Below are 22,934 nucleotides of genomic sequence, written 5' to 3'. Positions count from 1 at the left end.
ACCTTTCACAGCAGCAGTGAGGGGACCATGCACCAAGCCCATCCAGGTCCTGCCTGCCCTGGGGCTCCTCCTGCCACCCAGCCAGGCCGGTCTCGGGGTGGCAGGACCCAGCGTGGCATGTGGGGACCACGTGCCGGGCCCAGCCAGGTCCTGGAGCCCCTCTGCCACCTGGCTGGGTCAGGCCCATGGCAGCAAGACCTGGCACCAGGCCCAGCTGGGTCCTGGGGTCCCTCTGCCCCCCAGCTGGGCTGGACCCATGGCATCAAGACCCAGCGTCAGGCCCAGCTGGGTCCTGGGATCCCTCTGCTGCCTGGCCAGGCTGGGCCCATGGCAACAAGACCTGGTGCAGTACACAGTCCCCATGTGCTGGGCCCAGCTGGGTCCTGCCACCCTTGGGGCCACTCTGTCGCCTGTCTGGGCCCTTCCTATAGTGGCAGGACCCGGGGGAAGCCAAGTCCCGCCAGCCCTGGGGCTGCTCATGCCATCCGGCCTCTAGTCTGGCTTTGCACCAGAGTGGGTCCCATGGATCCGGGAGGGGCGGCTCCCTCCCAGAGCTGTGCAACCTGCTCCGGTGCAAAGCCAGACTAGCGAGCTGCAGGGATCTGGGCCAGGTCCTCACCCCCTGCAGCCCCAGGGACATCCCCCCCGCCACTCCCCAAACCACCCACATCCCCCTGCCATCCTTTACCCACCCACACCCATGAATCCCCCCCTGCACTTACCTTGGACAGCACCGGGGCAGGGGCAGCAGGAGCACCAAAGAGATGCTCTGGCTGAAACCAGAGCGTCTCTTTTGGAGGACCAACTCCCTGCTGGCTCTGGGCACAGTCTGAAACTGTGCCTTGCTCTGCTCTATTGTGGTGAGGTTTTTTTAGACCCCTGGATATCCAGGGGTCTAATTTTTTCAGTGCGGGGAACTTTTTTTCGTTCCCACACATGCCTCTTGCCCAGCTTCAAAGGAGTTTGAGGTGGGGCAAGAGGCATGTGTGCACTCGTCTGGACACACCCTTTAAGTGGGGAATTGTAATCCTCCAAGGTCTTTGTGAGTTTATGCTAGAGGTCATCTGTGTTCCTTTAACTTAAATGATCTTTGGGTTGGGGGTCTTATTTTTACGATATACTATTTTGGCAAAATTTAGATTAGGTTTTTATCTTCCAGACAACTCTCAGACAGCTTATGATCTTGGAAAATAATATTTTGGGAGAAAAGCAGACAGGTTTTAGAGAAGTTATTCCTGCATGGACCATTGCTTGGCATTGTATTACTCAGCATTTAAATATGTTCAAAGACAGAATCATCTCTATATAACCTTCAAGGGAACCCTTGACTCCATAGACAGTTTAAATTATGGAAGAAAATAGCAACAGACAAAGTTCTCTTACAATTAATTGTCACTTACTATTCAAACACAACATCAAGTGTGCATTGTGAGATTGGCAGTGCCCAACCCTATAGTTTCCCAAGTAAGACAGGGGTATGGCAAGGATGTTTGTTTGTTCGGCTACTTTTCAGTGTATTCCTGAATGATCTTAAAGAGGTTCTAACAGGGAATCAAGTCTAATGCACCCATGATTTTGAATGATCCTATTTCTCCTTTGCTTTATGCAGATGATATACTAATTCTGTCACAATCCCAGATAGGTCTTCAAAGATTAGTAGACACCTTTCAACAGTATTGCCCCTCAAATAGCTTAGAAAGCAATACAGCTAAAAACAGGATATTGGTTTTTAGATATGAAAGAATGAATGATTGGTTTTTACAGGAAAAGAAACGGGAGGTGGTATCTTCTTTTAAGTACCCTGGAATATATTTTAGCAAAAATCTGAGCTAGAATAAGCACAATGGAAGTGTAAATGGTAGGAAAACAAGTTATGGACTGAGTTGCAATAAGACAGGTAGAAGAGCTGTTCTGGAAGGACTAAGTCTATGGATCCAAGGTAGATTCTATTTTATTGCATGGAGTTGAACTCTGGAGTGTTGATCCCATGGTCCACCCAAAAATTGAAAAGATTTCCAACTACTTTTTAAGGTGGCTTTTATCTTTACCTAATTCCACAAGGTGGGGGGGGGAGGAGCTCATGCACTTTACTGATAAATATGAGCACTTTAGCTCAATTAAGAATCCTAAGTTACTGGATGAAAGTTAGATCTTTTACACCTATCAAATACCCAAGGAAATGCATTTAGAAGCCTTTCCTTTGCCAAACAAACACTGGCTTGGATGACTAAAGAACATCTATACTCTACCCAGATAAATGGCACGGAAATGTACTGAGAGTAAGTAACTGACCCAATATTTCCCCTGTATTAAAATAAGACAAAACTTAAGAATTAAGGATACCAGCATGCAGGAAGAGATGCTAGCAGTGAGACTGTCTTGAACTTCCCCTTTTTAAAGATCGATAAAACACTCCTTTGGCCCAGAAACCTATCTGTCTGTGGTGCAAAACTACTAACAATGAGAGGCCATCACTAGATTGAGATTCATGCTAATGAGATCTGCACTTTTCATGGGCAGCTGCTGTCAGAGTCCATATTCAGATAGAAGATGCTCTTGTGGGAAGAATGAGATTGATGACTTAAATCATTTTTATGGTCTTGTATCTTCTCTAAAAAAATGAGGGGGAAATGGATTTCTCCATTAATGTAAAAAACTAAAGACTGGGTTAATGAGGAAAAAAAAAATTGGCTTCTTTCTAACACTTCGGAGCTTGTCTTATACTTCTTAGGTTAACCCTCTTTTTGTTGCCCTCCACTAGACTCTCTCCAATTTGTCCACTACCTTTCTGTAGTTGGGGCCCCAAAACTGAACACACTACTCCAGATGTGGCCTTACCAGTGCCAAACAGAGGAAAATAATCACTTCCCTCCATCTGCTGTCAACACTCCTACTAATTCAGCCAGTATGCTGTTAGCCTTCTTGGCAACAAGGGCACACTGCTGGCTCATATCCAGCTTCTTGTTCACTGTAACCCCCAGGTCCTTTTCTGCAGAGCTGCTACTTAGCCTGCAGCCTTAGGTATATTCGTGCTACATGCACAAAGAAAAGGGGCCAAAATCAAATAGAATTTTCCTGTTCTGTTTTATTGTACATTGCTCCATTTTACCTCTTCTTTTAGATCATTTATACATCATATTCTTCTTTTAGATCATTATACATCGTATTCTTTTAATTTTGTGTAAGCTGGTAGAACGCATAAGTTTATTGTATGCTTTTAGTAAAAATGATGATTTATATAAATGTTATTTAATTTTACATATATATTTTTATTGTTCATTTTATTATATTGTTTTGGTGAAAGCTGTAAATAAACTAGTACTACTCCTCTTAAATGGTATTATACCGTTATTACAATGTTGTAATTTAAATCATTCCTCCATCCTTACACTTTGTCTTTGTTCAAAATTGCTATTCATAAAATGACAGCTATTTGGATAATAATACAGTTGAATATTGTTTTGGCTAGTGGGTAGATTGCATCTGTTCTTATTATAGAATTGTCTCTCTTGTTGGCAAAAATTGAATTTGCTATTTGCATACATTTCCCAGTAACAGAACCAGTGTCCCATGAATGGATTGCCTCTGCAGGAGTTATTACATTATGGCTCCATGTGGTAGAGGAGACTGAAAACTGGACAAAAGCCATTATTTCTAGTGTAATCATGGTCAGGCTGGATTCTATGTGCAACAAGCATAACAACTTAGTCGATACTTAGCATCAACTAAGCATAACTTAGTTATCATTGTAGCAGTTCCTCTTGGTAACAGTATATATCATTAAATAATAACATATATTTGTTTAGTCTTTGTTCATAAATAATTTATTCACACAGAAGTGTAAGATCCCCTTTCCCATTTATGAGTGAAACATGTGTCAGGAAAGAACTTTGTTTTAATTTGGGGAGTTTAATAGGCACGTCCATCCTCACAGGGAGGGTATGGTGTCTGACAAGTTCTGTTTTCTAGGATGATATAAAAATATATGTTTAACACCAGTGAATTATAGTTCCTTTGTTTGGGCAGAAACTTTCTGTTCTCTTTGAGAAGTCTTGCTCTGAGATCTTTTGCTTGATTTTTTGCTGCACTTGACTTGATATATTTAATGCTCTGTTTTTATGCTTACAGTTCACTCTCTTCTTAATTCTTCCTTTTAATCTGAATCATTCCCTTGGTCATACCACTTGATTGGGGACATGCTAGTCTACTTGCATTTTGCCCAAATCCTCACACTATGTCAAGTCTTCAGAATCAAAATCATGCTTAGACTCCACTTACTGTTTGTCTAATGGCTCTGTCTGGATAGTCAATCACCAGTGAGGGTAGGTGAGAGCAATTTTCAGACTAAGTGTTCAGCTTAATCATATGTCAGGGACCACATGAGAGCACAATAGGTCTTTTGGGTTTCCCTGCCTGCTTTGTGCTTATCCTGTATATCCTGTGACAAGTAATGTGTGGGCTTATATTGATCTAGTCATCCTTTCTGTAGCTGTCTTCCTTACCCCTTCATTTGGATTTGTGATTATTTTTCTGAAGTTATGTTAATGCTCTTGTCTGATATCAAGCCTTTTGTCAAATGCAGACACTGTCACGAAAGTGAGACAGACATCAGACACCTGAACTGTAGTGTCGAGATCTGAGCATGGATCTGATTGTACCCAAAGTTCAAGGCCCATCTCTAGTCATAACAGGAGGTTTAAAAGGAACAGACATTATTTCACTTGTCCTTATGGCAAATACTGAGGCCCAGATCCTGTTCTGCCTACTAAACATCCAAGGACATAGGCTAAGTAGAGATGTTACATTTAACATGCATTAAACACTTTAAAGCCACAACAGAACAGATGTTCATAGCCCTTAAAGTGCTTTAAAATGGCAGATCCCACTCTAAATTAACCCTTGATGGGTGTGGTATTAGACTAAAGCGCTTTAGTTTACAGTGCTTTTTTGCATGTCTGTATGACATCCATCGTGCTTCAATATAAGTGTCATTCTGCTGCCATCCCTTGCAGCCCCCACTGGACAGCTTGCTAGCCTCAGGCAGTGTTTATCTTCTTCAGGTGAGAACCGGCCCAGCCCTGACTCCAGGCTGTCACAAAGAGTAGACAGAAAAGGCTCTGTCTCCTTCTTGTGCAACCAGGTGGCGGAGGTGGGGGAACAAAGCCTTTATGCCAAGCAAATCCCTTCCCTCCCCCCATCAAAACTTATGGGCTCAGGTCTTGGTAGGGGACAGGCTGGGTCCATGCAACAGAGAGGCTCCCCTGGCTCCAGTTCCTGGCATGGCAAAAAACCAGCTGTGCAGTCCCATGCTGCAGCTTCTGGCTGCCTTTGTCAAGAGGCCTTTGCTCGGTCCTCAGGCCCGCACTGTTTAACATCTTCATCAGCGACTTGGACGAGGGGGTGGAAAGCACGCTGTCCAAGTTTGCTGATGACACTAAGATGTGGGGTGAGGTGGACACACTTGAAGGGAGAGAGAGGCTGCAACTAGATTTAGACAGACTACAAAAGTGGGCAGATGAGAATAGGATGGGGTTCAATGTAGACAAATGCAGGGTGCTGCACCTTGGGAGAAGGAATCCACAGCATACATACAGGCTGGGGAGTTCCTTTCTTGAAAGCACATAGGCAGAAAGGGATCTTGGAGTCATTATTGACTCCAAGATGAACATGAGCTGCACTTCAGGAGGGATGTGGCCAGCATTGAGAAGGTCCTGAGAAGGGCCACTCACATGATCAGGGGGCAGCAGGGCAGGCCCTATAAGGAGAGGCTACAGGACCTGAATCTGTTCAGCCTCCACAAGGGAAGGCTGAGAGAGGATCTGGTGGCCATCTATAGAATTTACTGGTGGGGGGGGAAAGACCAGCAGGGAACAGGAGAGTTCCTGTTCCCCTGAGCACTACCAGGAGTAACTAGGAATAACAGCCACAAGTTCACAGAGAGTACGTTCAGGCTAGACATCAGGAAGTACTACTTCACAGTCAGGGTGGCTAGGATCTGGAACCAACTTCCAAGGGAACTGGTGCTCACTTCTACCTTGGGGGTCTTCAAAAGGAGGCTAGATAATCACCTAGCCGGGGTCGTTTGACCCCAGCATTCTTTCCTGCCCATGACAGGGGGTCGGACTAGATGATCTGTTCAGGTCCCTCCTGACCCTACCTACTATGAAACTACTATGAAACTATGAAGAGGCTGGGATGGGAAGAGTAAGGGAGCACTCCTGCCACAAAGACCCCCCACTGGGGTCTTGGGGGGCAGGTTCATACAGCAGGAGGGGCTCTCTTCTGCCCCCCCACTCCTGACAGCAGCAGCCAGAAGCTGCAGCACAGGTCTTCCCTGCCCACTTTTCACTGCACCTTGAACTGGGGCTGGGAGGGAAGGGAGCCCCCGCTGCTGTGAGGGGCCCTTGCATAGCTTGTTGTCTGGGGCCTGGGGGGTGCCAGGCTGTGTTCGCCTGTGTCCACCAGGCTGTGTCCCTCCCTGCCTCAGTTCCTGGAGCGATGAAAACCTGGCTGGGCAGCACCTTGCTGCAACTGCTAAGAAGCTCAGGCTATGGGGGAGAAAGGAATCCTTCTGCTGTGGAGATCCAGCCCAGCACCCTCCCACCCCAGTAAGCAAGCTGTGTAGGGGCCCTCATGGCGAGGGGGCTTCTTGACAGCTGCAGCAGTCCAGTATTCACCAGGCAGGGAACTGGAGCCGGGTGAGCCTCTCTTTAAAGACTGAAGAAGGATTCTAGACTCTAGCTCCCCAACATCCTTAGGCAATGCCTTAACCACTAAACTGCTGGATAAATGTCTGCTATGTCAAACCATTGCTTCACATACTTGTTTCTCTGACTAAGGATTGATGTAACTTGGAAACAGCTTGGATGGAGGGAGTTCTGAATCCCCTGGAGCAGGTACAGCTGGCCAAGTTGAGTCGCCTAGGAATCTTTTTAGGCCGAAACAGAAATGTTTAAGGAATCTAGCTACCATAGTGTTTCTGTGCCTGTTTCATGGAAACAGGATATGTTTAGTGATGTAGTGCTTTAGAAGTCACAAAAGTCTTGCTTAGATATCTTGAAGATGGGATAAGATATGGGCATAAGTGTACAGAAAGAAGACACAACACACTGCATTTTTTGCACAGTGTTTGCTGCTTGATTTCCTACAGATACTATTAACTTGTGTACATCTAGCCAAAACTTGCCAATTATGCAAAATGTGCAAGAGATTCCCAAGGATGTGGCAAATTAAACAGTGCAAAGGAACTGCTTTTTTCCAGTTAGGCACTTGGTTTGCCTGTAGTTTCAAATAAACCTACAAAATGTAATTTTCCTGCTTGAAACTAAATCTGACTTGCTGTGTTTCACAACAAGCAAAACAGATAAAGTATGGTACTTGTCTAGTTTGTCCACTCTCCTGGGCATATAATCAATTTGGCTGTAAGACTTAACTTCTTTTTGTTTTCATTTTTGTTTTAACAAAGCCAGTGTTTAATATGTTGTGGAAATGAATCAGCACTTTCTGCCAAATCTCTGAAAGGGCCAGAAAACTTCCAGTTTCTAAAACTGGAAATAATTAGGCTGTCTGCCAAGAAGCTGTGTGAGAAATCTCCGCCACTAGAAATATTTCTTGAGAACAGGCATTCAGCTTGCAGTCACCATCTCTCCCTCTTTCTCATGTTTTCCTGAGACCCCAGGTGATCCCAGTTTGGGGAAGGTGTGGGAAGCAGTGGCTGCTCCTCTCCTCTCATTCTCAGGGGAAGAAGCAGCAGGGAGGGACTGGTAATATTCAGATCTGGGGAAAAGATGGGGACTTTTGGGTGGGGGCACCAGGGCCAACCCCCTGCCTACTCCCCAGACCAGGGACTCCAGCTGGGGAGTGGGTTTGGAGACTTTGCCCCGCTTCCCTACTTCCTTCCCAGACTAGACTGGGAGAGGAGTTTCTCCATGAGTCGGGGATGTTCCCCCCTGGGAGAAGTTGAATGAATGCTTATACACTACAACAGGGACTCTCACAGTAGAAATACAATGCTTGTATGTAGCGAAGTAGTTTTACTTTAGAAGTATATGCCTTACATATCTACAGAAACAAGATTACAACACAGATTACAGACCCAAAGATATTACTGACCTTATACACTTCATCCTCACACACAACAATTTCATTTTTAATAATCAACACTTCCTCCAGATGATGGGAACAGCTATGGGCACTAAAATGGCCCCACAGTATGCCAACCTTTTTATGAGCCACCTGGAAGAAGACTTTCTCAAGAACTGCACCATCAAACCCTTACTGTACTTAAGATATATCAATGACATCTTCATCATTTGAACTGAAAACCTACAATCTCTGATTGAGTTCCATCAGAAATTCAACAATTAACATCCCTCCATCCAACTTTCTCTAGAATACTCCAGCACCAGCATCTCCTTTTTAGACACGATGATCAGTATCCAGAAGGGTAAAATACAGACCACAGTATACAAGAAACCCACAGACCAACATACGAGGTTCGGTGCTTGTTTGAAGGCTAGGATGGGTGGCTCTGAGAAGATCTTTGTAAGAATAGGGTCTCTTACCTGTATGAAAATTGCACACCAGTGGTTATGACATATCACCCCTCCCTTGAACCTGTACGGAAAATCCTCAAAAAATTGCAACCCATACTAGAAAGAGACCCTATTCTTAAAAAAGATCTTCCCAGAGCCACCCATCCTAGCCTTCAAACAAGCACCGAACCTCGCCAACCTCATCACCAGAAGCAAACTTCCTCAAGCCCAGAACACACCAAAAGGATCCAGACCGTGCCATGACAAGAAAGGCAAAGCCTGCCAACACATCTCCACCACCCCCACTATTACTACACCCCACAACAGAGCCATCAGCATTCCTGGATCTTACAGCTGCACCTCCAGAAATGTAATATACCTCATCCAATGCACCAAATGCCCTGATGGAGAATACGTAGGAGAGACCAAACAACAACTGCGCACCAGAATGAATGCACACCGGAAATCTATCAAAGACAGAAATACCCAATTACTGGTGGGGGCACATTTCTCACAGGAGGGCCACTCTCTCTCCAATCTCAGTCCTGATCCTCAAGGGAAACTTACACAACACTTCCCAGAGACGAGCCTATGAGCTCCATTTCATCAACCTCCTGGATACTAGAGATCATGGACTAAACATAGACATTGGATTTTTGACACATTATAATCTGCCTGGCAACTGACTTCCCAGCCCAGCCCAGCCCCTGGCTTCTTTACTTTTCATTCCATCCAGGAAGAGCACACACCAACTGCTGAAACTTCCTTAGCCTGACAAAGGGTTTTTGAACCCGAAAGCTTGCTTAATAACTTTTCTCCAACTATTTGGGTTGGTCTAATAAAAGATATCAAATTCACCCAAGGAACCTTGTCTGCCTATGCCCTTTTTGGAGACATTCCTCAATATTCCCTCATTTAAAATACAGGAATTAGCTGTCAAACGTATAGAATCTTACAGAGTACAAAATATGAATTTTCATAGGCATTTATCCACTATGCATGGGCATGTATTATGTATAGATGAATAAAGTGCATAGATTAATACATTACAAATATATTAACACTAGTAAATATGCCTAATGTGGAAGTCCTGATTCCCACCATACACAGACATGGAGGTGACCAGTGCCAGGGTGGAAGCTAGCTGCACCTCTGTCCCTTGGCTCTTCTCCCTGGGCACATCCAGACAAGTGCTGCCCAAGCGTGTACTGCACCCTTTTTTTTCCCATGGGTTGTTTTGACCCCATGGATATCCAGGGATCAAAAAAAATCTGCGAGGGAAAAAAAAAACGTGCAGCACATGCTTGGGCAGTGAGCGCTGCTGAAAAGAGGAGCTGAGTCACCAGCTCTGCATGGCAAAATCACTGTGGCTGCAGTCCGCAGGACCCCAGGCAAGGCTGTTGGGGCCAGCACAGTGCTGGTCCCAGCCTCCCCTACCTCCCAGGGTAACTTACTGCACGCCAAAGCACACGTGGCGTGGGTGTTCCCTGGGAACAAGTCCCCGGAGAACCAAATATCCACACACGTCTGGACGCACCCCCTGAGTCCACTACCTCAGATACTAGGCTTCAGGTCTTCAGCTTTTTTAGAGTAAAATCCTGTGATTATCCCCCTCTTAGGTTAAGTCCTGTTTGATAGCACCCTGTGAATCCACTAGACTAAATGAACATGCAGCGCATGCAGTTCTTCCCTTCAGAAATCTGTGACCAGTAGTGAATGCCAAACAGGCTTTTAAATATGATTTTTAATCTTACCAATAGGAATAAGGAATATTGTAAGAGAAACAATATGCAGTCTCCATGTGTATTTATCTAATGTCAGGTTTATTATCCCCCAGAAGGCTTTAGAAGATCTAACATCTTCAGGCACTGGTTATCTGTCTTTGTGACTGTCATTTCTCTGTGATCAGCAAGCTGCAAACTACCTCCACTGTCTGCAGAGTGCCTCTTTTTAACTGTTTGTAATCCTTTACTCTCTTGGCTCCTACCACTAGCAAAAGGCCTCTTATAGCTGGAACCTAGAAGTAGCATCTTCCCAGCTCAATAGCTCAGGGCTGGTCTCTTAATGAATGTCAGTGTGCCCACTAGGGGCTTGGACTCATATTCAGTTTCTCCTGGGAGAGTTCCTGCTACCTCTGGAGAAATCACAACTGTATAGGAGTTCATAATTTTTCTCCCAGAGTAAAAGTGGCCGCTGGGAGAAAAATAAGTTGGGAACAACCTGAGTGAAGTGCCGCCCTGGAGAAAATCTCTCAGGAAACAGAAGTTCTGTACAGGCAGTAGATTGATTTTTTGCTTGCTTCCTAGCATCCCTATTAAACTAGGCCAACATATATGTGTTATAAACATGCCAATAACCCATTGCAGTTATATAGTAACTATCCCAATAATCAGGTCACATGCAGTTATTAGATTGGCAAATATGGTACATTTCCACTGCATGCAAGAAAGTGACTGCATGACTCAGAACCCCTCTGAATAATAGTTTTTTTTATGCGCCACCAATCTGTTCCATATAGGAGGTATTGGTCAAAAGCAGGAAGGACTAAAGCAACTGAAATTGCAGTAATGCAGATTCCAATTGTTATGGCTAACAAGCTAATTCTTATCTTCAGCTCAGAGCCCAAGAAAAGACGCTTATGTAAATTTGAAGTAAAAAAAGATTAAAGGGAACAATGAGTAATTAATATTCAAAATATCAGGAGCATGAAGACCATCATTGCTAATGCAAGACACTGTGAGAGCCAGTGATGAAAGTCTCTTATTCACAAAACCACTTTCTAAATGTGGTCTGCCTACTGCTTCAAAATCATTCTATTCAGTAGTAATGGAGAGAGACAAAGAGTGAATGGTCAAATGGAGATGAACTGGGATCAGAACCCATGGTCTTAGGAAGTAATGGAGTGGAAAACTGAGGTTAGACTGCAAATTGTGGACTTTGGCTGGCAGCTGATGCTTGTCCTCCAGGGTAGTCCTACATTTAGAGCAGGCTTCATTAGTGCTAAAATGCATCATTTGTATCTAATGGGGAGTAATGATTCCTTGAAATTAGATATTAGGGAATAGGGAGGCCTTTTGTTCATGCCAACATTGTTGAATCAGAACTACAAATGTAATTGAGTATAGGAAATTACAAGGAATTTTTTGTTCTATTTTGGTTTTTTTCCCCTGGTATTTTATATATTATTTTCTAAATTATTTATCGATAAATGGCTTGAATGTTCACACTACCCATATGGCAGGGGGTGGGGAAGCCTGTGCTACCCACATGGTGGTAATGGGGAAGAGATTTTGTGCTGTCCACATCGCAGGAGGGAGGACAGACCCATGCAGCATGCAGGGTGAGGGTCCCCGCTGCTCAGGAGTTGGACAGCTCTCTGTTAGAGCATTGCTTCTCCAGTGCTGACTGAGTGACAAGGCAAAATGCAACATATGAAGTTACTAACATTACTTCTTTAAGATCTATAATTTCCTGGAAGTATTGTTACCCATGAACTGTCCAAACTTGGTCTGTTAAATCTAACAAGACTGCAGCCTCAAGTGGTATTATTTACAGGCTGACAAAAAATAAATACAGGGATAGCTGGTGTGAAATTTAAACTCGGGAAGTCAACAATTTTAAATTGGTGAGCCTTTAAGGTCTCTCTCTTTGGATTCATCAAGGTGTGGTGTTATACAGATGCATGAAAGCTGGGACGTAATCAGTCAGTAAACTTTTGAACAATAGCATACTTTTATAAAAGAACAGCAATTTTCATTGCATTCCCTACCAGAAGATTGAATGTTTTGTGAGCATTTGTTTGACACTTTTAGCATGAAAGAATCATAACTGTGATTTTTTCTCCTGAAAAATCACAGGCACACCCTTGGACTATTTTAGCAAATACTTAACTTTTATTAATTGAAGAAATAAGAATAAGTAGGCTGTAGCCTAAGTACTTTACAAAACAGCAGCTTTCTGAGTAGGTCCTAATCCTATCCTCTGGAAACTTCACTGGAACTTCCAACTTGTGCACAGGTATTTGAATTGTCTCTATTTCTGTAAACAATAACGAAGCTGCCGGTTGATGTTTTTAAGGTTGGCATATCTGACTCATTATACAGTTTAGATATTTCTGATAAGTGAAGTCCTATAAATTAGACACACTGGCCACTATAAATGATTTTTTTAGGCTTTCTTTTATTGCTTGGTAATTTAAAATGTATCAGCTCATACACATGCACCACTGCCATTTTGTAATGAAGTATATCAGAGGTCAAACTAATGCATGAAATGATTTTGTTTGCATATACAAAAAATGCAGAGGCTAGATTTTGATGGTGATGTATGTGCCATCTCCTCTCTGTGTACCATTAGCATAATTAACATATGCCATTATCTTCATCAGTTGCATTACCAAATGAAACATCTAGTACATTGAATGGGACTTCTAAAGCACTTGCTTGAAGTTAAGCATGTTATTCAGTAAGTGCTTTGTAGATAGTATTATGGCAAACTCAAAATTTTTGCATCTCAAAAAAATTATGGAAAAACTTGCACAAAAATTTGGGGAAAATATCTCATTTGTTATTTAGCTCTAGCTGAGATTACTCGTGTGCATAAAGTTAAGCATATGTTTGTTTTTCCTTTATTTTTACTCAAGTGCTACATATAAGCTTTTTGGCTCACCTTGGAAATATCAAACAGTTGTCTTTGTAATATTAAAGTTTTCTTGATCTGGTTTGCAGTAATATTTACCTTCATAGGTGACAAGATGATCCTTATTGATATGTTGTTTTCTGTGTGCCACACATAAAAAGAGATAGCAGCAATTAAAAAAAAAACCCAAACATGTTTATACAGTTGCATTCACTTTTGTTGAAGGGGCTGATCCATAGTCCCATGCCCCACATAAGTCCTACTTAAGCCTCAAGAAAAGCAAAAGAGAAATAACTAATAAGGTTCCTGTATCCAAATATCTGAGGGAAGACTTTTAGATGGTTTAGCAGCATAAAAGGCAATGGTTTCAGTAAGATGTGACATCCAGTTATGTGCAAGACTTGTATACCACATAAGCCCCACTTAAGCTCTTAAAGCTAATGCCTGAAGGCTTAAAAATAAGATAATCAAAGTGCTTTCCTCCCTGCCTGATAAACTATTTATGGTGAAGTGACTATCTGCCTACTTCTGTAGTTCCAGGGATATTCATTATTTTTACACCTCTCTGCATTACAATCTGCAGCTGAAGTGAAGTGAAAGTCCAGAGAAATACAAAAAATATTGTTAGCAATTTTCTGTTTCCATTCTTTTGTAGATCCAAATATTTTTGCACCTAGATAACATATTTTATTTGAATGTTGATTACATGAACATAAAACCATAAAAAGTAACATAAAAGCAGCTTTCAAATCACATTTTTAACTAGTAAAGTATTAATCTAAAAAAGAAAAGAAAGATATAAATAAACTACATAAACATGTACTAGTAAAACCAAATATATAACAGTTGCCATTTGGAAGTCAGTAATTTGCCTACATCTCCCACGGAGTGATATTTGAGTGTCATAATTTTTCATTATAATTAGAATAAGTGGTGTCAGTGGTGACTGCACCAAATTTAACTTGTTAATGTTGTCAGCTACCTTTTAACAGCATTTATTCATATGTAAAAATACTATTTATTCTTCTTTTCTGAGCTATGGACTAATCAAATGCAAACATTTAAATAGGGAGTACCAGTAGCATACAAAACTTGAAATACCAAAAGAATGTGAGAGAAAAGAAAACTGAAATCTATATGAAAACCTACTGCTACAAGCAACCTATTTCTGTAGTCTTGATATCAAAACATTTCCCCCTTATCACTTGATATTCAATCCACAGGTTTAGTTTGCAAACACCTTAGTAAAGAGCTACCAAATGTAATGAAAATAAGCCAGTCTGTACAGATCTTGACAAATTATACTTTCTTATACTTGTCAGTTGCTAAAAGCACTTGACACTACTGTGTGTTCTCTGGGATTGTTGAAATGAGCAAAACACTGTTGCTGTTCTTTTTGTTTCTTTTATTTATAATTATATTTTACTGAATGGTATTGTGTTTCAAGATTTATTTCTGTTCAGTAGGTTATCATGGAAACAACTCTAAACCAATGTCAGAGAATATTTAAAAACAGAAGATCAATATATTACCAAATCTAATTAATGACCTGGCAACTACCAGTATGTAGCATACATAATAGCAGAAAGAGACTATGGACTTCTGTTAATGTAGACTTAAATTCCACAATAAGCTAAACTTATGGGATAGATTTGTGAAATAAAGTTCCGTATGTGAATCTGTAAATATAACAGCCTACTTTACAACCATAGATAGGCATGTGTATATCTATATACAAGTGTACACATGAAAATGACATATATCTATATAGATAGCAAGGTTTGCCCACTGAAGGGCATTAACAAAGTTAATCTAAATTTGATTTAAAACTGGTTTAATTATATGGTTTTAACCCCTTCTATGGACACTCCATTCAGAATTAAAATGGCTTGAATTGATTTGGGAGAGTCCTTTTATTCTGAATAAGATCATTAACTCACAGATTTAATATAGTTTAAGAAATCCAATTTAAAACGCCACTTTTATTTAATTCATTTCAGGACATAGCCCAGTGTGTCCATTCCTAGCCAAGCCCATAGAACATGTGGCAAATATTTGCCTTTTCCCACCTTACTAGCCATGAAGGTAAAAGTAGGAGAGGTAGGCACAGCCCGAGGAGTCATGGGAGAACCTGCAGCTGCCCGGCTGGGCCTGCCTCCTCCCCGCTGGACAATTCACCCGAATTGATTTGGGACAGTGATCTGAATCTCTGAATCGAATCACTGTCCTCCAAATTGGCCCAATCAAATACTTCCCTATTTGCACAAGGCCTAAAAGCTATTTCCTCTAAAGAAAGTGAATCAAGTACCTTCCATAGAGGTTCATTTAGATCTCCTTCTTTAGGAGCTGGGCTGGATACAAGTGACTGTCACCTCTGCCTACTAGAAAAATAAATATATGCTGGAGTCACTTACTAAGAACATAATAATAGAAATGTAATTTTGCACTATGCATTCTTTGGGGTGGAGACACTTATTTGCTCTTTGTAAAACGTAGTCTAAGGAACTCCCAACATAGGGGAGTCTTCTGTGCACACCTGCTGTATAAATAACAAATGTCAATGCATCTCTCTTTCCTTGTTTATGGTTTGGTTTCACATAAAAAATGTTCAGTTATCTTCAATTTTCTTGTTAAATAGGGAACATTTCCCCTTTTCAACTTAAATGATGCAGTGACAGAGGAGCTCATCCCCTTTCTCTCTCTGTCTCCTAGGAAACTGATCTTATGACCTTTAACATCTCAATGCATCGTTCTTGGTGGCGAGAGCATGGGCCCGGCTGCATACGGAGGGTGGTACGTCCGTCAGCCCCTGGAATCCTAGATGATTACTCCTACGTCTCTGTGACAGGCTGCATAATTGACTTCCAGTACCTAGAGGTCATTCACAGTGCCATCCAAATATTACTGTCCGTAAGTTTCCATTTTTTGTTATGCTTGGGTCGCCTCACTCCAACTCTTCTTTATTATACGGCTCAAATGTTTCTATATCCTCACTGGTGTTTTAAGTAGCTGTTTAATAACAACACAAGTTTGGAATTGCATATTCAAGTATACAATTTGTCATTTGAAACTTCAACAGACCTTTTTGAAGGGCATAAAAGCAAATACTAGGCCTACTTTATGGGGATACTCCTTTACATGGCAGCATTCTACTTATAATTCTTAATACTCATTTATTAGAATATGTCTAGAAAGAGAACACAAAAGGAGAGCACAGTCCGGATTAATCTGTCTAAGGCTTCCATCAAACGTTCAAAGTAATTACATCACAGCACTCACCTAGCTATATACATAAATGTTTTACATATACAAGATAAATCACTTCCTAAAGGTATGAACAGAAAAACTGGAAAAGATCAGAAAAATGTTAGTATTTAGAGTACCATTTGATACATTTTATGAGGTTGTGTACACTCTTTTTGGGACTTGTGGTGCCCAGACATTTTATGGTAGTATGTCACTTGCTAGAATTACCATATAATTACCATACCAGGCTGAGACTGCACACCATTTTCTACAGTAATAATAACAATAAGAACAACAATAATGTGCTATCATAGGATAGTACATGTTTATTATTTATTAGGTACAACTAGCTATTCTTCTGATAGACTTTAAGCATTTGCATTAGTAATGCAAAGGGGGAGAAAAAATTAATTTTTCTTAAATAGATTTAGTCTATTTAGTTGAAAATTATTTGCAAACTGTAATTATTGCAGTTTTGTACAGGATTTTGAGGTACCTTTTTCTATGCTGGATGACAGAATCTTAAAAGGATGGGAACAGGTTATAGCTATTGAGCAAAAAAGAGAAATAAGCTTTATAGCAAAGTAGGATGGAAATCCCAGATAGGTTCCCTGCATTGCTAACCAGCTTCCCCAAGAGGCTGACTGCCCTCTGCTCTCACCGGTTTTAAATGAAAGTTGTGTGCAGTGAACATCTTACTGCAACACCAGGCCCTTGGTGATTCATTGCACAGGTCCAAAGCTCATCAAAGTCAGTGGAAAGGAGTATAAAGTAAGTCCTGGTTGGGGGAGGGATGGGCAGGATGGGGGGAAGGTTCGCTGGTGGGGGTGAGGGGGCTAAAAGTAGCCCCTGGTCTGGTGGGAGGGGATAGCTCCCCAAGCCCCACCCCCCAGGTCTCAGCACCCTCCCACAGAACCCACCTACTGCCCCAATCCCCCTAATTGCTCCCGTGGACCCCACTTACCACCCCAACCTTCCCACTGACTCCACTTTGTAGATTTGTACAGATCTTGAGGCTCTCTACACACCAGAACTGGCACCAGGACATCCAATACAAATTTTTCCTATATCTCCCAATGTTCAGTGCTTGAGAGAGAAAGGAAAAAAACCCAAAAACCAATGATGCCTTCACAGGAAAAAAGTCTTGGTTCTTACACGTTGCTGCCAGAAGCCGTAAAGCTCAGGATGCTTCCCACATAGAAACTGGTTTTCCTTTCAGCCCCATCATGATGAAAGTAACCACTGGAATCCATTCATATTGTAACAGTGGTATGAGAAACACCTTGGCACATCATAATATACCTTCCATAAACTTATTGCTAGTTTTCTTGAAGCAATTCAAATTCCTTGCCTCCACTACTTGTTTGAGAAGACTATTCTAAAACTGCACTTCTCTAACAAAACAGATTGTTAGACATATTTTTGTCATTTCTAGTCTAGCTTTCTTCAGTTTGTATTCATTTGATCTCATGCTAATTCTTTAGTTATTCTGTAATATAAATTGCTCTCCCATTCCTTATTTTTCAACCCACAAGTGTAAAGAGTAATCATACAACCCCTTCTCAAATTTCATTTTGCTAAACTAAATAAGTCAAGCTCTTTTAATCTCTCACAGGATAGATTTTTTGTTTTCCTAACCATCCTAGTGGCCCTTTTCTATTCTAAATTAATCTTTTTTTCACATAAGCAACCAAAATGGTACATAGTATTTCAAATGGGATCTTATCAATGCCTGATAAGTTGTGTTAATATTTTCCTGCCCTTACTAAAAATTCCCTACCTAGTACACCCTAGGATTGCATTAGCCTTTTTCACAGTCACGTCACATCTGCAACTCATGGTTGCCTTACAATTGACCAATACACCCAGGTCCTTCTCTTCCACCATTGCCTCCAGTCTATTAGTCCCTATCTAATAACATGTTCTTCATATTAATCCCCACATGTATGTCTTATAAATAAATATAATAAAATATAATATAATAAAAGATATCAAATTCACCCAAGGAACCTTGTCTGCCTATGTCTTAGAACTATGTTCTTCTAAATTTCATACTATTTTTATCATTGCTGTCCACAGGGTTATGTGTATTGCAATCCAATCCTCTTCCATATTGGTAATACCTCACAGTTTTGTGTGGTCTACATAAATCATTAGCACACATCTAGTTATTTCACCAATATTGTTAATGAAAATGTTAAACAAGACTGGCCTCAAGGTTTGCCCCCAATGAACATCACTCGGAAGCTTTATCAAATTCCCTTTCAATATTGTCCATTGTAGTCTCTCTTTTAGCCAACTACTTGTCTACTTCACAATCATGATTTTATGTCATCTTCTCCAATTTAGCTAATAATTTCTTTTGAGGCATAGAATCAAAGGCTCTGCTTAAATCTAGATAGTTTAAGTTCATTGCATTACCTTTTCCTAAAAAGTTATCGTGCTGTGGAAGGTTATTAATTTGGTCTGATGTGGTCTTCCTTGGATAACACCAAGGATAACACCAAGGATAACACCAAGGATTGCATTGTGGTGCAATCTGTTCTATTTGCACTTGCACCACAATGTTGGCTCTGCACTTCCCTTTTAAGCATATGCTGGCCACATTGTCTCCAAGGAGTCAAATCATGCAGGCACATACATAACAAGGGGTAACTCCCAAAACTTAGGCACAGAAAAAATATCTAGAATATGACTAGATCTAAGGACCCTCCTACTTTTTAGTGTAATAAACTAGTGGTTGGGGCACTTGCCCATTGAGTGGGACACCCTGTTTCTAGGCTCCCCTCTGCCACAAGCAAGTTTGAACGTGCATCTCCAACTTAGTAGGAAGTGTTCTCACCACAAGTCCATGGATGAGGCATTGCCCAAACTACTATCCAGCTCTCTTCTTCAAGCTTGGATGCTGCCATTGAGGGAAGAAAACCCTGCTCTGGCCCCTGCCCCAGTGGATTTTCTTCACCTTACATTTACTATTCATTGATTACAATGCATATACAGCAGTGGCCAAAACTCAACGGTCCCTCCCTTCCAGAACATCATCCACATCACTCAGCTACATGTCTCTAGCTTGTTTTCTTTCTCCAGACCTCACATATTTTCCCGTCCTGGCTGCTTAGTGGACAAGCTCTAAGAGGTGGGCTACTTTATCTTATCTTCCAACTTCTCTCAGCAGTTGGAATTAAAGGTTCAAATCCCCTATAAATGAGGAGAGGCCCAGGAAGTGAAATAGTCTTAGGCCCATTCCCTGGAGAAGTGCACTATTCATTAAGCTGTTAGGCTAAAAGGTGGGAGGGTCTTCCTGTGCTTTAATTTTGGCAGGTAGACATGTACCTGGGTGATCTTATTCCAGCACAGGTGAAAATAAGATCCAAACTGTCTCTCTAAAAATTGCACTTTCATGGCTACTGCATTTTCACGGCTATGTAAGTTCCACTTACACGTGTAAAGGGCAAAAAGGATTCAGTCTTGTGTTTGCTATGTTCCAGTCACATGGTTCTGCCCTGAATTAACAGATTCCTTGCAGATCCATGCTACAGGTGTTGCTTTTTGGTGTTCAAGTTCTTTTAATATTCTGGGATGATGATTATCTGCTCCCCCTATTTTCAATAAACCTGTATCAAAAAGATTATACCTATCTTAATTCTAATTCTAATTCTTATTCTAAAAAGCACTTACATATATGCTTAACTTTAAGCAACGTAAGTATGTGATTACAATTAAGCATGTAATTAATTATTTCCTAAACCAGTAATCGTCCCTGGATATTTAGTTAAAAAGGTCATTTATATCTCATTACAGACTCTCTTTTTTGCCATGCTGAAAAATGTCATGAGAAGAAAAGATTTTTTTTTAAGCAGCTAGTTGTGGAAGTGGACTGTGGCTTTTTGGAGTACAACCTAGTTAAATTTAATAACACTTTATGCAGCAATAGTAGAATAATAAACCATTTTACAATGTAACAAAAACTTTATTGCCATAACAAATCATATCATCATGCTAACTGCAATCCAAATGAATGGGAAGGTGTGCTTTTATTTGATAGGGAGCTAAAGCATCTATAACAAGAAATTCCTTGCGAGTTAAATATTCTATACCTGTCTGGATAATTTACTAGCATGGGATCTCAGCTTTCCAAGGGTGCCTTTTTATTTTTTTAAGGAAAGAGAAAAAATGTATGCATAAGATGGTGCAGCCAGGCTTACATTGGATCTTGCTTCAGAGAATTGTCATTTCTTTCATTCCAATGCAGCAAGATGCTCGCTGTATTTGTGTTGCAGTGCTCATCATTAAACAGTCAGCCTCTACCAGCAGTTACCATGCTAGATCTCTAAGAACCAGGTTTCACTACTGAGCACCCATGGGAACCTCTGGGTCCTTGGCATCGTGTGTGTTTTCTTATTCACAAAAATACATTTTTATCTAGGAGTACTATTCTGAATATTAGTCAAGAAGGTCTATAAAGGTAACCATCATAGAATTGCAAAAGAATGAATTATTCTGTGTAAAATGCCTGGCACATATCCTCTCAAAGGAAACATCAGTTGTGCCGTGCCTTTATATTTCAAAAGCAAGGCACTATTTCCTGTGCTGCAAGTTCTAAATGAAGTTGCATTTGAAAGGTTAAAAGTGATGGCAGCTTTAATCAATCCTATTGCTTACTAATTTGATTGTTGTGGTTATTTCAGTATAAATAATATTCTTATACAAAACTGTAAATATTAATTGAGAGGTGGAAACTGGCTTTACCAGAACTACTGAGACTTTTCCAGTGACTTAAATTAGGCTCTCTGGATTACTTCCAGAATCTGATATATCATGCCTCTGATTACTAAGCAGCTGTACATGTTACAAGTATGCTAGTCTTAATCAAGAGCAGTATGGCATAAGATTAGAGTACTTACGTGTTTTCTTTTCGTAGTTCCTTTTCAGTGTCTCCTATTGAAACAACAGTGTAGCTCCTACCATCTAGGAAATTAGTACCGATTATAGATAGTTTAATTACATGGGTCATCACATACAATTGGTACATGCTAAAATCACACTCTGGTCATTACCAAAAAGAGTAATATTAGCCTGGCTACAATCGGATAGAGGTGCAGAAAGGGAAATGGTGAATAGTTAATATTATAAGCAGTGCAGTATAGTGAACAAGTATAGTGAATGAACCTGCCTAGAGTAAAGCAAAAAACAGCAAACAGTCAACCTGTCAGTAGCCATAGAACTTTAGACGTCCCTATCATTGGACAACAAGAGGCAGACCAGAAATATAGAATATTAAAATGAATAAAAATTAGAGGTTTTAAGCTTTATTCAACAGAAGATAAAATACTCACATAAAGGATCATGCCCCAGATCCAAAGATTCAGTGGGCTTTGATTTAGATCCTGTGTCTGCTCTGGGACTGGAAATGGCTTTGGAGGATAGTTGACATGGCTAACCTCTGTCAAATGCTTTTTCTGTTATCCTCCAGAGGAGGAAATGTGTGCCCAGTGTAGTGGTTTGTTTTGGTAGGGTGTTTGTTCTTCTCATTTTTGACCATGTCCTTTCCTTCTTTTCTTTTTCTTATGCACATAGAATCACATGGTTGGAAGAGATCTCAAGGGTCACCTAGTCCAATCACCTGCACAAATGAATTATGCACTATTTCTAAACCACCCCAGAAAAATACTTATCCATCCTCTTCTTAAAACCCTCCAATGAAAGAGATTCTATAATTTCCCTGGGCAGTTTTTTCCATTCTACTATGGTTCTGACACTAAGAAATTTTTTTCTAAGATTTAGCCCAAATCTGATTTGCTGTGGTAGAAACACTTGCCACTATGTGTTATTAAAGCTGGAAGGTCAAGGTTTTGAGGGTTATGAAGGTTCTTAATGTCTATGGGCTTTTTTTCTACAGTTGAGCTTCACCACTGGCAAATTTTCATTGTGACAGAAAAAGCAAGCCATAATCAAGTTCATCCTGGAACTTTAGAAGGTTTTATAAGCCATGTCCATACTACCTCTGAGAGCAAAACTATGGATGTTCTCTGAACCCTGTTAACCTATTTACACTGCCTATTTGCTCTGCTTAGATATGTACAGAATAGGATCAAGTAGGTGTCTCAGACGGCTAGAGCCGACTCAAGGTGATTTAGAAACTGCTCATTCGTTAGGGCGGGCTGGTGAATGGAGAGGCAGACAAGGTTTAATGGTTGCAAAAACTTTTACTTACGCCGCTTGTAGTTGCGACGCAGATGGTCCGGTCGTCTGAACAACTATGTGAGTTGTTCCAGCTGGCGAGGCCCAAGCCAGTTAATCTGTCCGCAATTTAAGCCGGCGGGAAAAGGGTACGTCTGGGATTGTGCTCAGCGACGGGAAGAAGGATCGATAGGTGATCAGTCTATCGATCAGCTAGCCGCAAGTCAGATCTCTTCTGAGGCACTCTGCAGCGTGCTCAAAGCTCTTCGACTTGGGCGGAAGTCGCACGGAATTTTAAATGGCTAGCAAGCCAATTACTAGCCACCACGTGTGAAT

The 22,934-nt window shown here is 41.1% G+C and overlaps 1 protein-coding gene across 1 annotated transcript in view; it reads left to right on the top strand.

The window, feature by feature from the left end:
- Positions 1-22,934, top strand: part of NKAIN3 (sodium/potassium transporting ATPase interacting 3) — a gene marked incomplete at its 5' end in the record, with an annotated part of 543,802 nt that overhangs the window by 499,535 nt on the left and 21,333 nt on the right. The window contains one exon of the mRNA XM_025198491.1: positions 15,885-16,082. Coding sequence (XP_025054276.1) covers positions 15,885-16,082 — 198 coding nt within the window. The remainder of the gene's footprint in view (positions 1-15,884; positions 16,083-22,934) is intronic.

This window comes from Alligator sinensis, unplaced genomic scaffold (assembly GCF_000455745.1).
Source record: "Alligator sinensis unplaced genomic scaffold, ASM45574v1 scaffold860_1, whole genome shotgun sequence".
In the NCBI taxonomy this organism is placed as follows: domain Eukaryota; kingdom Metazoa; phylum Chordata; order Crocodylia; family Alligatoridae; genus Alligator; species Alligator sinensis.
The sequence above is the reverse complement of the archived record's forward strand: the minus strand, read 5'-3'. Positions and strand labels throughout refer to the sequence as shown.